The sequence below is a fragment of the Schistocerca cancellata genome, chromosome 3 (genome assembly GCF_023864275.1).
Source record: "Schistocerca cancellata isolate TAMUIC-IGC-003103 chromosome 3, iqSchCanc2.1, whole genome shotgun sequence".
Lineage (NCBI taxonomy): Eukaryota > Metazoa > Arthropoda > Insecta > Orthoptera > Acrididae > Schistocerca > Schistocerca cancellata.
The window spans coordinates 837,293,809-837,312,486 of record NC_064628.1 but is presented as its reverse complement, the minus strand read 5'-3'; the positions used below and the strand labels follow the sequence as shown (position 1 = coordinate 837,312,486).

The following is an 18,678-nucleotide window of genomic DNA, read 5'->3' as shown; positions in this document are numbered from 1 at the left end:
TTATTACGCGGATCTGATCAGCTGGTAGTTGTTCTGTTAAAAATTTTAATTCCGGGTATCTGGTAATAAATGTTGTGTATACTTGTGATCTGTATCCAGTTGTGTTGGTTCCTAGGTTTGTTGCTTGGTAATAACAGAACATGAGGTGTCAATTAACTTCATCTGACCATCTGATCCTCTGTCTTTGTTTCCCTTCTAGGGTGGTTGCAGGAAGCATATCCTGCAAAACACCTCTATTTGGATTTAAATCATTTTCCAGTTGGCTAGCAGTGTCGTTACCATTGTGGGCGGGCATATGGTTCAAGCGTCGTCCCTGACCATGACGGCGCTTGTCCGAGGCTTCTTTAGTTCTGTCCTGAACCAAGTAATCATACTAAAGGGGGGTTAGCCCTATTAGTGGTTTGTTCTTTTCGTCGCCTTTTACGACTTTTCCCGGGCCTCCACGGGGTTTTATTATTATTATTATTATTATTATTATTATTATTATTATTATTATTATTATTATTATTATTATTATTTCGTTCTTTTCTCAGACGTTATGTCTGGTCAAAAATGGAAAGTGACCGGACCTTGATCAAGCGTGACTTCCTTTTAACTGTACAGTATATGTTATATTGCATTTAGGAACTTTCGGGTAATTGAACATGTATCAATAATTATGGATTTCTGTAGTTGTATATATAAGTTTGGATGTAGCTGTATTGCATTGATGTACTGGTGGATATTGTGTGGTATGACTCCTGTAGTTGATAGTGTAATTGGTATAATGTCAACTTTATCCTGATGCCACATGTCCTTGACTTCCTCAGCCAGTTAGATGTATTTTTCAATTTTTTCTCCTGTTTTCTTTTGTATATTTGTTGTATTGGGTATGGATATTTCGATTAGTTGTGTTAATTTCTTCTTTTTATTGGTGAGTATGATGTCAGGTTTGTTATGTGGTGGTGTTTTATCTGTTATAATGGCTCTGTTCCAGTATAATTTGTATTCATCATTCTCCAGTACATTTTGTGGTACATACTTGTATGTGGGAACGTGTTGTTTTATAAGTTTATGTTTTAAGGCAAGCTGTTGATATATTATTTTTGCTACATTGCCATGTCTTTTGGGGTATTCTGTATTTGCTAGAATTGTACATCCGCTTGTGATGTGATCTACTGTTTCTATTTGTTGTTTGCAAAGTCTGCATTTATCTGTTGTGGTATTGGGATCTTTAATAATATGCTTGCTGTAATATCTGGTGTTTATTGTTTGATCCTGTATTGCAATCATGAATCCTTCCATCTCACTGCATATATTGCCATTTCTTAACCATGTGTTGGATGCATCTTTATCGATGTGTGGCTGTGTTAGATACGGGTGCTTGCCATGTAGTGTTTTCTTCTTCCAATTTACTTTCTTTGTATCTGTTGATGTTATGTGATCTAAAGGGTTGTAGAAGTGGATATGAAATTGCAACGGTGTAGCTGATATATTTATATGAGTGATTGCTTTGTGTATTTTGCTAGTTTCTGCACGTTCTATAAAGAATTTTCTTAAATTCTCTACCTGTCCATAATGTAGGTTTTTTATGTCAATAAATCCCCTTCCACCTTCCTTTCTGCTTAATGTGAATCTTTCTGTTGCTGAATGTATGTGATGTATTCTATATTTGTGGCATTGTGATCGTGTAAGTGTATTGAGTGCTTCTAGGTCTGTGTTACTCCATTTCATTTCACTACTCCAATATTGGTATAGCATAAGTATTTATAGCTTTTGTCTGTTTTCTTGCTGTCAATTCTGTTTTCAGTATTTTTGTTAGTCTTTGTCTATATTTTTCTTTTAGTTCTTTAATATTTGTATTATCTAGTCCGATTTTTTGTCTGTATCCTAGATATTTATAGGCATCTTTTTTCCATCGCTTCTATGCAGTCACTGTGGTTATCCAATATGTAATCTTCTTGTTTAGTGTGTTTTCCCTTGACTATGCTATTTTTCTTACATTTGTCTGTTCCAAAAGCCATATTTATATCATTGCTGAATACTTCTGTTATCTTTAGTAATTGGTTGCGTTGTTGATTTGTTGCAGCCAGTAGTTTTAGATCATCCATGTATAGCAAATGTGTGATTTTGTGTAGGTATGTTCCAGTAATATTGTATGCATAATTTGTATTATTTAGCATGTTGGATAGTGGGTTCAGAGCAAGGCAGAACCAGAAAGGACTTAATGAGACTCCTTGGTATATTCCACGCTTAATCCGTATTGGCTGTGATGTGATATATGAATTTGTTTGGATATTAAGCGTGGTTTTCCAATTTTTCATTACTATGTTTAGGAACTGTATCAATTTAGGATCTACTTTGTATATTTCCAATATTTGTAGTAACCATGAGTGGGGTACACTATCAAAGGCTTTTTGGTAATCAATGTATGCGTAGTGTAGCGACCTTTGTTTAGTTTTAGCTTGATATGTCACCTCTGCATCTATTATCAGTTGCTCTTTACATCCTCATGCTCCTTTGCAGCAGCCTTTTTGTTCTTCATTTATAATTTTGTTCTGTTGTTGTATGTGTCCTTAATTTCTGTGTAATGACTGAAGTTAATATTTTGTATATTGTTGGTAGGCATGTTATTGGGCGATATTTAGCTGGGTTTGCTGTGTCTGCTTGATCTTTAGTTTCAGATAAGTTATTCCATGTGTAAGTGTATCAGAGAATGTGTATGGGTCTGCAATGTAACTGTTAAATAATTTAGTTAGATTTGAATGTGTTGAGGTGAACTTCTTTAGCCAGAAATTTGCTATTTTATCTTTGCCAGGGGCTTTCCAATTGTGAGTAGAATGAATTGCTTGGGTGACTTCATGTTGCAAAATTATCACTTCAGGCATTTGTGGTATCATCTTGTATGTGTCTGTTTCTGCTTGTATCCACCGTGCATGCCTGTTATGTTGTACCGGTTTTGACAATATGCTGCTCCAGAAGTGTTCCATGTCTGTTATGTTTGGTGGATCGTCTATTTTAATGTGTGTGTTATCTATTGTCTGGTAAAATTTCTTTTGGTTTGTGTTGAATGTTTGGTTTTGTTTCCTTCTATTTTCACTTTTTTTGCATCTTCTAAGTCATGTGGCCAATGCTTGTAATTCCTGCTTCTTTTCATCTAATTGCTCTATCGCTTCTTCTTGTGAGATTTTATCTAACCTCCTTTGTTTTTTTCTGACATTTCATTTCTTATAAATTGTGTTAGCTGTCCGATGTCTTTTCTCAGTTTTTCTATTCTGATCTGTAGCCTGTTTTGCCATACTGGTTTTGTGGGTTTCTTCTGTGTGTTGGTTCGTTCTGATCTCTGCCTAGTGTGTATATTTAGTGTAGTGAGTGCTCCTATATAAAGCAGTAATTGAAACTCTTCCATAGTTGTTTTTTCATTTATTTTTTTGTGTGTGATTGTATTGATAGTAGTTATTGTTTCGACCTGTGGGTTATTTGGCAGTCTATGTAAGAATGGTGTAATGTCTGTATTTGTGTCTTTGTATTCTATATATGTCAGCTGAAATTTCTCTTCTATATCGAACATGTGTGTCTCTTCGTGTTCTATTTGTGCTTTTTCTGGTGGCTGTCTTAAGATTTCTTTTTCCTCTGTTTAATTGATGCGTGTTGGTCTTTGTTTGCTCTGGGATGTCGCCATCGCCAATTATAGTAACACACATTTAGAAAAACAAAGAAATACATATAAAAATGAACATGTGAAATTATATATAGTACACAAGTTTTAAAACAGCTCAGACTACACTCAGATTTTGATGGACTCGTTCCAGCGGAGTGCCTCATGGGATGCTTGATGGAGCTTCTCAATGCCACCAGGGAAGCATCTGATTGGACAGTCATTCACAATGTGGCTCATTGTTTGGGTGTCACCACAGACACACACTGTCACTTGAAAAGCCCCACTTGTGCACGTTTTCTTTGCACCTACCCTGTTCAGTCCGATATCTGTTTAACTGCAACCACACCTCCATTGGTTGGTGGAAGCCAGGAAATGGAACTGTTGGATTGTCTACAAGTTCGTGGTTTTGGGTTCTTGTAGCTTGCCACTCACATTTCCACTCTGCGTCCTGGTTGAATCCTGTGGATAGCATTTGGACTCCCATTTCATATGCTGGCGTTCTAGATTTGAGGCATTTCCTGGGCAGTGACAGCAAATCATCATGAAGAGGGATAGAGTTTTTTTCAGAAGCTTGCGGACTGTACCACTAATTACTCTCATAACTGAGTTCAGTTGGACATCTACTTTCACTACGTGGGCACTGCACTGTGTGGACTGGTGCACAGTATTCTGCTGCAGAGTATACCGGTGCAAGAGATGCTCCTGAGGGCTCATGTGGTTGCTCCCCAGGTACTGCCTGCCAGCTTTCTCACAAGGTTCACTTGTGTTTATCTTCTTGGCCAAATTGGAAAGGTGTTTTTGAATGTTAAAGTTCTGTCCAGAGTGACTCCCAGGTATTTTGGGCTTTCGTTGTATCTGACTGTGCCAAGAGGGCCGAACCGTGGACTGATCTTTGCTGATGAAAGGTGATTAGAGAGGTGGAACAGGCTTACATCTGTTTTAGAAACATTTGGTCTCAGTCGCCATGTCTCAAAATACTCCAAGTTTAGTAAGGCTGTTCGTTAGGTGTTCTTCACATTCAGAAAGGTCTTCACTCTGATATGAAATTGCCAGGTCATCTGCATATTCAAATTTTCGGCAGGTCAGCTGTGTAGAGGTTGAATAACATTGGAGCAAGAACAGAGCCCTGAGGTAATCCATTATTGAGTACATGCCATCTGCTTTTCTCTTCTCCCTGATGTACTTTAAACCACCTATTGCTTAACACGTTAAGAGGGTGCCTAGAGTTTTGCAAGGTACTGCTCTCAAAAATTTCAATAATAGGCTCTCGCACCACACCGTGTCATAAGCTGCTGACAGGTCAATGAACACTACTCCAGTTAAGTTTCTTTTGGTATCCAGATTCTATGCTAGTAGTCAAGGAGAGCACTTTTTCACAGCAGCTTCTATAAGGTCTGAATCCAGCTTGTTCAGGTGGTATAGCATCAATTTGATCTGGGATTCAGTTGAGAATCATTCTTTCCAAAGCTTGTAAACACAGCTAAGTAGAGATATTGAGTGGACATGTTCTGCAGCTGTTCCCTCTTTCCCTGGCTTTTTGATAGCGATAATTTTTGCTCTTAAATTTTTTGGGTAATGTTGCTGTACAAAGAATTTCGTTAAAAAGGCAGACTAGCCAATTTCGTGTTACCAGTCCACTGTGCACCAAAAATTCAGGGTAAAGCACATCTACATCTGCAGCTTTTCTACATTTCGTATGCTTACCTCGATTCACACACTCCAGTAGAAAAGCAAAGATGCTGATTCACCAACTTGGAGGAAACCCTTCCCACAACAAAGATAACTCAACGGTCTCATGCGACTCAATCGCCAGTCACTTAGAGTTTCCAAGGTCCCAACCATGAAGCAAATCTTCGGTAAGTAAAAAGAGAGCTTACGGAAGTCAAGAAATCTCTGCAACATAGCCTGGAATTCGCCATTTACAATCACTGACCTGGAGACAGCCCTTAACCATACGAAATGTAGCAAGCGAATGAAGACCAAGGTTAACATGGGCCATTTCACAAAGCCAAGGTGGTGAAGGGTTAACACCCATTGGGAAAGTTGCAGGTAGTGTGAAGTTATGCCGCTGTAGCATGTGCCGAAAGCTGACGCCAGGAAGTAACAGAAGGGATACACCCCATACTGGCGATCAGAGGAATCATCGAAGGAGGCAGCATAGGATGGGTGGCCACACATGGCAGACAAATGGCATGCATACCTTCTTAGGAGAAAGTCACAGTGCACAATGGTAAAGCAGTGGTAGTACAGCAGCTTCAGCATACAGACTCAACTGGACTGGTGTAAAAGGCACCCATGGGCAAACATATGTCACAATCATGAATAGTGTTGAGATGGTGTAAGAGGGATGGGCATGCAGACACGTAAACAAAGCACATCGTCGAGTCTTGAACAGACCAGTACACACAGGAGGGTGGTTTGATCGGCACCCCAGCAAGTACCATTGAGGAAACGGACACTGAGGAACCAGATACAGTGGGCTGCCAGGAAAGATACATGGGAGAACCAGGGTGGTCTCTTATTTAGCACAAGCCCCACGAATTTTGTAGTTTCAATGAACGGAAGGGCAACAGGCCCAAGATGTAAAGATGGTAGGAGAAACCACTTGCGTTGCTAGAAATTCATACAGACTGTTTTGTGAATGGAACAGCAAGAGCCATTGTTGATGCTCCAGGAGTAAAGGCAATCAAAACACCGCTGAAGACACTGCTCAGTGGGTCCGTGGAGAACGGAAATAGACCGCAAAATCGTCAAAAGGTTAATAGCGATAAACAGGACGACGCTCCGGATGAAAACCCTGAGCCACAACGGTTTCCTTGATAAAGGTGTGCAACAAGGCAGAACCCACACACACCTTGGAAACTAGATCTTGTAAAAATACAAGGAGGAAACAGGGAAAGCAGCCACAGAAGCCCCACATGTAAAGAGTACAGAGGATACCAGTTCTCCAGTAGGTGTCTTAGGCCTTCTCCAAATCAAAAATCACGGCCAGTCTGGGATTTCCACAGAAAACCAATCATGACATGGGTGGACAAAGTAACAGGATGGTCAACTGCTGAACGCCATGCTTGAAATCCACACTGTGCATTCGTCATTCAATTGTGAGACTCTAGCCACCATACCACCCGGGCATGGTTGGTTGGTTGGTTGAGGTTTAAGGGACCAAACAGCTAGGTCATCAGTCCCTTGTTTCAAATAGGCTCCATTCCGCTAATGGGACATCTCAGTAAAGTCAGAAAAATAAAATGGAAAAAGGTAAAAACGTAAAAGGGCAATCATGTTGTCATTGGTAAAAACAAAATGAGGGAAGTCGGCAAGAGAACGAACCCATCACTATGTTGAAGCAGCATAGGCAAGACCACCTGTGACGTAAAAGGTACAACTGATAGAATGTAGGAAGTACGTATGGGAATAGAAAGACTAACCAAGCCTTAAAAAAAGGATAAAAACAGTAAAAGGGGAAGAAAAGAGGATATCGGTCAGGGAGGTGAATCGGGAGTCTCCTAACACTGCTTACAGTGGGAGACACCCAAACACTCACCGCCCTGCCCCAATACCAGAGAGAGAGATTAAAAACCTTAAAACTGAGAAAAACCACTTTCCCGGAGGAAACCGAGAACCAGAGAGACCATCTGGGAATAGTCAGCCAACATCAAAGGGAAAGTGTGGGGGAGTCTGTACTTAGCACGCAGAGCCAAAAGAATGGGGCATTCAACCAAAATGTGGGCTACCGACTGGAAGGCTCCACAACCACAAAGTGGGGGTGGCTCATCACGCAAAAGGAAACCATGGGTCAGCCTGCTATGGCCAATGCGGAAACGACACAGTGTGGTCGAGTCCTTTCGGGAGAGGCGAAAGGAATAACGCCACGGGCCTGGTGTCACCTTAATCGCACGAAGTTCATTAGACAGGGGAGTAGCCTCCCAAGAATTGGCCCATGACTGCGCGAAGTGGGATTTGATGTGAAGCCGTAAATCCGCTGCACGAGGGGTTACAGAAAATGGGGGGGTAAGTGACTGCTCCCCCAGCCAAACGATCAGCGAGCTCATTACCCGGGATACCCACATGGCCAAGGACCCAAAGGAAGTCAATGGAAGAAGCAGCACGGTGAATATCAGCGAGATGGTCATGGATGGCAGAGACCAAGGGATGGCGCGAAAAACACCGGTTAATAGCAAGAAGGCCACTCATCGAGTCCGTACATAACTAAATGCGGGTGTGTTGGGACTGTTTAATAAAGGTAAGGGCCTGGGAAATCGCCATCAATTCCGCAGTAAACACCCCACATGTAGGTGGCAGCAGATGATTTTCCGTTGCGACAGAGGAGGTGAAGGCATACCCCACATGATCAGCAGATTTAGAGCCATAAGTGTAAAAAAAACAACAGCATCCCGAAACTCCCATAAAATTTGGCGAAAAAAGGAACGGACCACCACCGGGGGGGGATGGAATCTTTTGGACCTCGGCGGAGATCCATCCGAATTCGAGGCCAAGGAAGTAACCAAGGGGGGGGGGGGGGGGGGCGAGGAAGGCAGGACAAAGAAGGAAGCTGAAAATCACGGCAAAGAGACGCAAGGTGGCGCCCAACCGGTAAACCCGCCCGAGGGCGGGAGTGGAGTGGGCGATGTCCATGGTCTGGGAACAGGAGATAATAGGAAGGATGAGTGGGTGAGGAACGGATAGTGAGTGCGTAAGACACCAGAAGCTGGGACCGCCGAACAGAAAGGAGGGGAGGGGGGGGGGAGATCCCAGCTTCAACCAGGAGACTATCTACAGGGCTAGTAGGGAAGGCACCAGTGGCCACACGGATACCACGATGGTGGACTGGATCCAGCACGTGCAGTGTGGAAGGAGCAGCTGAACCATAAACTTGACAACCATAGTCCAAGCGAGACAGAACTAGAGCACGATAAAGACGGAGAAGGAGGGAATGGTCCGCATCCCAAGAGGAGTGGGCAAGGAAGCGAAGGACATTGAGTTTACGGAAACATCCTACCTTCAGATGTCTGATATGGGGCAGCCAAGTGAGCTGTTGTCAAAAAGAAGACCCAGGAAATGAAACTGTGGGACCACACGCAATCGGTGGGCATCGAGAGAGCTCTGGATCAGGGTGGACCATAGTACGGCGACCGAAGTGGACCACCCGCGATTTTAGAGGAGAGAATTTGAACGCATGTGAGAGGGTCCATGCAGAGGCACGCCGTATAGCTCCCTGGAGCTGCCACTCTGCAGATGCCATCGAAGAGGAACTAACCCAAATGCAGAAATCATCCACATACAGGGCAGGGGCGACCAAAGGACCGACAGAAGCCACAAGTCCATCGATAGCAATGAGGAAAAGAAGGACACTCAAGACAGAACCCTGTGGGATGCCCGTCTCCTGGGTCTGTGGAGAACTAAAAACAATACCAACTAACTCTAAATGACTGATGGAACAGGAACTGGTGGATAAAAATCAGGAGTGGGCCCCGAAGACCCCACTGATGAAGGGTAAGTAAGATGTGATGGCGCCAGGCCATGTCATAGGCCTTGCGAAGGTCAAAAAACACTGCAACCAAATGGCGGAGCTGGGAAAAAGCCTGCCGAACTGCGGATTCCAAACAAATGGAGACCGTCCCTCTCGAAAGCCACACTGGTAAGGGGACAATGAATCCCAAGATTCGAGGACCCAATTGAGCCGACAGGCTACCATCCGTTCAAGTAACTTACAAACAACATTGGTCAAACTAATTGGCCGATAGCTGTCAACAGATAGGGGGTTCTTACCAGGCTTAAGGACAGGAACCACAATGCTATCCCTCCGCTGAGAAGGGAAGTCACCCTGGAGCCAGATACAGTTAAACACCTGAAGAAGATGTTGCCGTTGTGGAGCACTGATGTTGAAGCAGTTGGTTATGAATGGAATCTGGGCCAGGGGCTGTATCATGAGAAGAAGATAGAGCAGAAAGAAATTCCCATTAAGTAAAACGTTTGTTGTAAGATTCTGACACACAAGGGGTGAAACATAAGGTGGAAGCTTCAGCCCGCTGTTTTTGATGAAGGAAAGCAGCTGGATAGGAGGCTGACGCTGATGCCACTGCAAAATGGGTTGCTAGATGTTCTGCAAGAACTAATGGGTCCGTACAAATGCCATCCGGGAGGTGTAGGCCTGCGAGGGTGGACTGCTGATGGCAACCTTGGAGAGAGCGAAGTGTAGCCCATACCCGTGACAGAGGGACAGTAGAACCAAGGGAAGAAACGAATCGTTCCCAACATATCCGCTTGCTCTGTCTGATTAAATAACAGGCTTTAGCGCGAAGGCGTTTAAAGGTAGTAAGGCTGGCTATGGATGGGTGCCTCTTAAAGTGTTGCAAAGCTCGACGGCGATCACGGATGGCAATGGCAATAGCCGTACTCCACCACAGGACTTGCCGGCGACGAAATAGTCCAGATGAGCCCAGGACAGCAAGGCTAGCAGCGCAAACAATCGCGTCAGACACGTCATGTAGGACGTCATCAATACAACCCAACAAAGAGGGAGAAAACGCGACTTGTTCAGCATATAGAGGCCAATCGGCGCATTGGAAAGACCAACGAGGCAACCTGTCCATTGGGGAGCGGGAAGGGAGCGTGATAATCAACGGGAAATGGTCACTATCACAAAGGTCGTCGTGTGGCGACCAGTGTAATGAAGGGAGGAGAGAGGGAGAAGAAAGAGAGAGATCAATGGCAGAAAAGGTACCATGACCGGCACTGAAATGAGTAGGGGAGCCATCATTAAGAAGGCACAGGTCGTGGTCTGCAATAAATTGGTCTATAAGAAGACCTCGTCTAGATGGAAAGGCACTGCCCCACAAAGGATGATGAGCATTAAAATCCCCGAGGAGGAGGAAGGGAGGAGGGAGTTGCTGAAGAAGGGTGGTTAAGGTAGCAGGTGTAAGAGTCCTGTCAGGAGGGAGATAAAGATTGCAAACCGTGATTGCAAGGTCGAAGTGGACCCTAACAGCAACCGCATCCAATGTAGTTTGAAGATGTATCCACGTGCTAGCAATGTCTGAACGGACCAATGTACGAACGCCACCAGAAGCCCGCAGGGGTCCGACCCAATTTCGACAGAAAACACGGAAACCACGGAGGGTCGGTGAGTGAGCATCAGTAAAATGAGATTCCTGGAGAACCACACAAGCTGCAGAGTAGGACGAAAGAAGGGATGTCAATTCCGGAAGGTGGCGATAGTATCCATTACAATTCCATTGGAGAACCACAGAACGATGGTTTAAATGGGGGCTAAACACTTTAAATCCAATCATACCACCGGGTCCCCACCCGTCACCGACAAGGAGGGGGTGACATCCATGAACGACAGGTCAGAATCCGGTTGTGAAGTCGGGGAAGGGACCTCCGGTGACACCAGAGGCTCTTTGTCCCGGGACTTATTTTTCTTCTTCCATTCAGGCTGCGATCGAGGAGGGCTGTGTGGCATCAAGGAGCCAGCTGCAGCAAGATCAGGAACAGAAAGAGACCGGGCGACCTGGGGGCCGACAGACCGCGGCTCTGGCGGTCGTCGCGCGGCAGCAGACGCTTGGCCTGGAAGGTGCTGGGAAGGGGCATCCTGGGAGAGGCGCCCTTGACCGGCAGACGCCGAAGGAGTGTGACACTTCTCCAGCTGGGGAGGGGGAGCAGTGCCCATAGGAGAAGGTGTGGGAGCCGCAGGGGTGGGGGGGGGAGGAGAGGTGTCCGGGATGAGGGTAAGGAAGAGGGCGGAAGGGGCGAAGATGTAACCAAGGCGTAACTAGATTTCATGGACACAGGGTAGAGTCTTGCATATTTCTTACGGGCCTCTGTGTAGGTTAAACGATCAAGGGACTTATACTCCTGTATCTTTTTTTCCTTCTTATATACTGGGCAATGTGGTGAACGTGAAGAATGACTACCATGACAATTTACACAGACAGGAGGGGGAACACAGGGACTCCCCTCATGGAATGGACGTCCACAGTCACCACAGAGAGGGGCCTGTGAACAGCGGGAAGACATGTGTCCAAAACGCAAGCACTTAAAACACCTCATAGGAGGTGGGATGTACGGCTTCACATCACAACGATAGACCATAATCTTAACTTTCTCAGGGAGGGTATCCCCTTCAAACGCCAGGATAAAGGCACCAGTATCAATACGATTGTCTTTAGGACCCTTCTGAACACGCCGAACAAAGTGAACACCCTGCCGTCCGAGATTGTCCTGAAGTTCCTCATCACTTTGAAGGATGAGGTCCCTGTGAAAAATCACACCTTGTACCATATTTAGAGACTGGTGGGGGGGGGGGGGGGGGTAATGGACACAGGTATTGTGCCAAGATGGGTACAGGCACGAAGGGCTGCAGATTGGGCAGCTAAAGCAGTTTTTATCAGCAACGGGCAAGAGAAGCAGCACTTGAGGAATCAGTTCCACGCAGAGAGACAGCCACAGATGAATGGCCAGAGTTCTGGACCCGTATGAGTTTCATTTGCATAGTGTCCACCCTGATACCACCCACTCCAATCAGGGGCTCTCCTCACGGGCGCCACCCAGCCACAGCAAGGGCCGTCTGGCACGGTGGCCATTGCCGGGAGTTCCAATGCTCCAGGAGGATGAGCAACCACTCCAAGGCATGTATGAGGAGGTCACAGCTCAGGTATCAGAAGTGTGATCCCTGTGTGTTCATGGGGCTCAACCAAAAGGGTACATAGCGACCCCACCACACGGGCTGGCTACCGTGCTGGCTATGTACCCTAGCATCAGACAACGACGTGAAAGAAAAGGTGGAAGGTACTAGGAGGGTGCACATCGGAGACACTAGGTAAGGTGCTCGTCCCCAAATGGCCCACACTAAGGAGGAGAAATTTTGTAATGGAGGTCAAACCCCAGAGGGGGACCAAGGAATGTCAAAAGGAGGAGATGTTTATGCAACAAAGCCAGATTGTAAAACCAACAGAACCAGGAGGATAGCGGGGGCCAACATAAGCAAAGGACACCAAGAGAGGGAGAGGAGAGGGCGACTGGAAAGGAGCAAGGAGGGGAAGGGGAAGGAAATGCAGCCCTGGAGAGAAAGAAGGCTGCAATAGCTCGGGGCCCCGTGCTCGCCTTGCACGTATCCACAAAAGAGTTGTGGACCCCCCTGGGAGGAAGGGGTAACAAGAACAGAACTATAGGTGCCAAACAGGAGAACACGGGGTTTGTGACCAGCCAGTTACTTGCAAGCTACTGGGTAATGCACTTTTTCCTTTACTCCAATCTCTCTGACAGCCCACTCATCAAGATATATGGGACGATCTCTAGAGGTGGCGGCATGGCCGCCACTGCAGTTGATACAGTGGGGTAAAGGAGGCAGACAATCACCCTTGTGTGCACCATACTACAGGTTACACATTTGGCTGGGTGTCAACAAGAAGTTCTAGTGTGGTTGAAACGATAACACTGGTAGCGGCACTTCAGGTTCGGAATGTACAGCCGGACTGTGTCGTGCCATGAGAGTGGAAGCTGTTATCAAGGCTAAGGGTAAGGGTAGGACACCACCATATTGAATTCCGGAATTACCGATGGAGGGTGCCACAAACTTTGAAGGTTTTTTTCAGCCATATGTCCGGGTACTTTTGATCACATAGTTTAAGTCTGAAAGTGGTACATCAAGCAACAAAAGCTATATTCTACAAAGCTGCTTTGAGCTCTCCAGGTACATTCAGCCAATGCAACATTCCTGTTGTGCATCATGCTGTAAAAATTGTGAAAAATACGTTTTGCTGTTTAACTGCAGAGGACTGGTGTTAGTTTGATAACACAATACTGGTTAGTCGTCAAACTTAGACAGGATTTATCTCTTGCATGTATTTCTTTGCTATTAAATGATAAAGCCTTTGCACTTTAGTCCAAATTTAAGAGCAACAACTTCAGAAAAATTATGTTTTGAACATCCATAGGTATGTTTTTAGGAAGGGATAACACTGTATACAGAGTATGTCATTTTTCATCCAGTGAAGCGTAAGAAACTGCCATCCACATTGTATCTTTTACTCTTATATAGATTTGGTTTCATGAATTTCTAAACAGTGTCGTACAGACAGTGTCATTATCTTTGTTGGAAAAACCAATTTAGACATCAATCCAATATTCAAAATCAGTAATGAGGTGCCTTTAGTCAATATTACATGCTATAAAAGAAAAATAATGCCAATAGTTTTGTCAATGAATCCATTGTGTAACAGCTTTTCATTTACTTTGACTACCATACTTTCATGTGCCACAATCAAACACCAGAAAGGTTCTGGAAATTCATGCACAGGTTTGAGTGTTAACTGATTGAGGGTTTTAATCATTACTATCCTGTGTAACTGCAGTAGCTTAAGTTCAAGAATAAATCAATGATGTAAGCATACAATTCTAGTGACTTTTTGCCAGATTGTCTCAAGATACGGAGATTTATTTTTCAAGCAAATGCATTTTGTAACCTGTAACTGATCTCACCTGTGTTAACATCTCCAACAGAACCTTGTTTGAAAAGTGCATAAATCTCTAGGAGCTCTGCATCTGTGGGAGTAGACTTCAACTTCTTGACATCTTCAGCTGCTTTGTTGAATCTCTGAAATAATTATATATTTTGTCTTAAACTCAGATTTATTTCTCCAATGAAAAAAACTATTTAACAGATACATCTACACAGATATGTATTGTAATACTGTCAGCCTAGTAAAAAGATATTTAACTAATTAGAGTTAATTTAATACAATTATTTCCTGTAATTGCTCTGAAAACAAAAGTGAACAGTATTATGCAGCATGAACAATTTCCCCTCTTTGTACTGAATCAGACTTTTGCCATTCCTTATGTATGTCAAAGGTTGCTGCTAACTTGTTATTGTATAGATTGTTCTCTTTTGAAACTGAGGTAGCTATGATTATATTATGGAGTCCATTTTGGTCAAGAATGGAAGTGTGTTCAAATGCAGTGAGTTCTACTTACTTCCTGTCAGTCAGAAATAATAAACGTCAGAATTTATATAGCAAAACCGTAAATATATTACATTACATGCAACAATAGTAGCACTTTTAGACGTCGTTTAAGTCATCCAAGCTCATTCAAGCATTTACAGCTCCACTTTAAACCTCAATGGCAATTGCTCCTGCTACTTATACAGAGAATTTATCCTCATTCACATCCATACAAATAAAATCTCTTTAACCATATGGTTTTGTTTTAGGGTGCAAAAACAAATGGGGTAATATGCACACAAGTGAAACTACAGAACAAGACAGGAGCTAAACAACTATACGTCAATTCCAACTGACAGAAGACAGCTAAAAAGACTGACATGGAGAAAGGGCTACAGAAGACACCGTACAGAAACAGAGGTCCAAAACTAAAAATTAAATGGCCTTCGCCATATTGCTTTGAGGGATAAAAAGTGAAACACAGTCAACAGCCCGCACATTATTTCCTAGAACGGCTGATAACTGACAGCAAACGCAAGTGGGAACGTAAATGGTTAAAGATGGGCATTCTGTCTGGAAATAGTGGACAGTTAAAACTTGGGTGCAAAATGTACGAAGTGGTGGGGTAGCACCATTTAGCAAATGATGGCTAAAAAGGCAGTGCCCAATACGCAAACTAGGTAAAATGAGCTGCTCCCAAAGGGAAGACCGAGAGGTCACCCAAGGTGCTGGGAGAGGCTTAATAAGCCGGTGCTTATTCTCATGTAGGGAGGACCAGGCGATGCCGAAGGAACACCACCACCTGACAAATGGCAACACAGATCATTGGGGGGATTATAGGAACCAGTGGGCTGAAGTACGAGGACAGCAGCCTTGGTAGCTCCGTCAGCAGCCTTGGTTCCGGGCAGACTGACATGACAAGGAACCCACGTAAATATCAGTGGCTCCACCAAGAGTGAGCAAGTGACAGTTTCCCTGGAGCAGTTGCACAAAGGGATGGGCAGTGTAAAGTGCACAGACTTTGAAAGGCACTGAGCGAGTAAGCAGAAGACACAATTGGGAAGACTGTCGCCAGATGTACTCCGAGGTCTGATACAGGGTTAAGAGCTAAGCTGTAAATACTGAGCAGTATGCAAGCAGCTGATATCAAAAGACATGGTCACCAATGATTAAGGCACACTACACCACACTCAGTCCGAGAGCCATCGGTATACACTAAGGCACTATCGCGAAGGTTCATGCGAAGGTTGTGAAACTGAAGGTGACCGTACAAAGCTGGAATGGTCTCCTTAGGAAGCAAGTGAAGGTGAAGGTTAACATGGGTCACTTCACTAAGCCAAGGTAGTGAAGGGTTCGGTAGTGTGAAGTTTAGCCACTGGAGCATGTGGCAGAAGCTTACACCAGGAGATAACAGAAAAGGGACGCACCCTATACTGGCGATCAAAGGAATCAAAGGAGGCAGCATAGGATGGGTCGCCACACATGGCACAGAAATGGCATGCTGGGGAGAAAGTTACGGTGATAGGACAGTGGTAGTTCAGCAGCTTCAGCATACAGACTCAACTGGGCTAGTGTAAAAGGCACCAGTGGCCAAATGGATGCCACAATCGTGGATAGTGTTGAGATGGCATAAAAGGGACGGACGTGGAGATACTTAAAGCAACCATAATCAAGTTTCAAATGGAGCAGGGAATGGTACAAACAGAGGAGTTCGATCTGGGTCCCAGGAAGTACCATTGAGGGACTGCGTACAACGTGCTGCCACTTAAGACCTGTGGGAGGACCAAGAGTGTTTCCTATCGAGCATGAGACCCAGGAATTTTGTAATTTCAACTAATCGAAGAGCAACAGACCCAAGATATGAAGATGGTGGGAGAAACCAATTGCCCCACCAGAGATTCATACAGACAGTTTCTTCAGTGGAAGAACTAAAGCCATTGTCGATGCTCATGGAGTAAAGATGATCAAGACAGCACTGAAGATGCTGCCCATTGCGGCAGGTGTGTGGAGAACTGTAGTAGATGGCAAAATCACCACCAAAAATGGAGCCAGAGATGCCAGGTAAGAGACAAGCCAAGATAGCATTAATGGTGATAGCAAAGAGGATGATGCTCAGGACAGAACCCTGAGGCACACCAGTTTCCTAGATAAAGGTGTGACAAGGCAGAACCCACATGCACCTTGAAAACTCTTAAAATTCCTGAAGTACACAGGTCAGGCAGCCATAGAGACCCCCTGTGTAAAGAGTATCCTCCATGGAAGATACCAATTCTCCAGCAGGTGTCATAGGCCTTCTCCAAATGGAAAAAACTTGGCCAGTCTGGGATTTCCACAGAAAACCACTCATGACATCAGCAGACAAAGTGACAAGAGGATGAAGTGCAGAACACCGTGCTCAAAATCCACACTGTGCAGTCATTAGTAAATTTCAAAACTCGAGCCACCATACCAGCCGGACATGAATCTCACTTTCCATCACCTTGCGAACACAGCTGGTGAGATATGAGGTGGTAGCTTGAAGGTTTATCCTTACTGGGCTTAGGTATGATTATGATGGTGGCTTCACACCAACGTTCGGGAAATGTGCCCTCTGAACAGATGCGGTTGTATTAAGCAGAAAGTGCTTGCCCGCAAGAGGAAGGTGCTGCAACATCTGAATGTTGACAGTGTGGCCCTGAGGCAGAGGATTGGGATGAACTGAGAGCATGATCTACCTTCCTCATACTGAAGGCAGCAGCATTGTAGCACTAATGATTCTGAGAAGAGAAGGGTATTTCCCGAGTCACCCCCATTTTTTTTTTTTTTTTTTTTTTGGAGAAAGGCAGGGTGATAGTGGGAAGAGACCAAAATTTCCGCAAAATGGCAGACCACAGTGTTGGAGATAGCAATAGGGTCCACGATGACTATGTACATTACTGTCAGGCCAGAAATTGGCGAATGGATCTTGGTCCCAGAGAGCTGTCATAGGTTGCTCCACATGACAGAGGAAGGGGTGGAACTGTTAAAAGACCTAGTGAATGAAATCCAGGTAGCTCGTTTGCTATCTCTAAGAACACGACTACACTCTGCATGCATATATTTATAATGCTTGCAGTTTGGCATCATAGCATGATTGTTAAAAAAGTGGAGAGCATGCCTCCATGCGTAAATTGCATCACAACATGCCTCAGTCCACCAAGGGACTGGGACACTGAGGCAAAGAGAAAGTGCGACGAATGGAACATTCTGCAGCAGTAAGGGTAACGTTTGCGAGAGATCCACCTGGTCACCACAACTGGGGAAATCTTTGCCTTCGAAGGTCACCAGGGAGGAGTAAAGCCACCAGTCAGCCTTTGTAAGCTGCCATTTGCGTGTGCATGCAGGTGGGGTACGAGTGAGCATATGGATATCACATGAGAAATGGTCATTTGAGTAGGTGTCAGAACAGACCACTCAAGGTGCTGGGAAAGCTGGGCAGTGCAGAAGCATTGGTCCAAATGGGAACAGGTGTGTGAGGAGTGAAGGAATGTGGGTGCTCCAGTGTTTAAGAACATCAGCCAAGAGGGCACCTCTGACAGGTTCTGGGAGAACCCCAAAGGGAATGATGCGCATTACAGTCATTGAGTAGCAGAAATGACTGAGGTAGCTGTGTAATAAGCTGAAGGATGTCCGCCTTGGGGACAAAATGATGGAAGGATATAAATGGCACAAAGGGAAAATGTCAGGTGAGGAACAAAAAGGAGAACTGCAACAGCTTGAAGATGGGTGGTCAGTGAGATGGGTTGACTATCAACAATATCCCCGTTAGCAGTATAATGCCCCCACGAGATGGAATGCCGACCTCAGGGGAAGGACAAAACAAAACAAAATGGGAAGAAATGTGAAAGCTCAAAGTGGTCGTGATAACATAATATTGTTTCCTGAACACCGAGTACTAGGGAACGCTGCAATGCTAAAAGCAGCCGTAAATCCTCTTTGTGGGACCAAAGGTCGTGAACATTCCATTGGAGGGTTTGTTGGTTTGTGGTATGAAGGGACCAAACTACAGGGTCATCAGTCCCTTTTTCCTGACACAAATAAGGTGCAAGGTAAGGTAACAGCCAAATTTAGTTTGGG

At 44.7% G+C, this 18,678-nt stretch overlaps 1 protein-coding gene across 2 annotated transcripts in view; it reads right to left on the bottom strand.

The window, feature by feature from the left end:
* LOC126175884 (acyl-CoA-binding protein-like) overlaps window positions 1-18,678 on the bottom strand; it is an 88,712-nt gene that overhangs the window by 11,818 nt on the left and 58,216 nt on the right. For both annotated transcript variants that reach the window (XM_049922928.1, XM_049922929.1), the window contains exon 3: window positions 14,120-14,234. In XM_049922928.1, coding sequence (XP_049778885.1) covers window positions 14,120-14,234 — 115 coding nt within the window. The remainder of the gene's footprint in view (window positions 1-14,119; window positions 14,235-18,678) is intronic.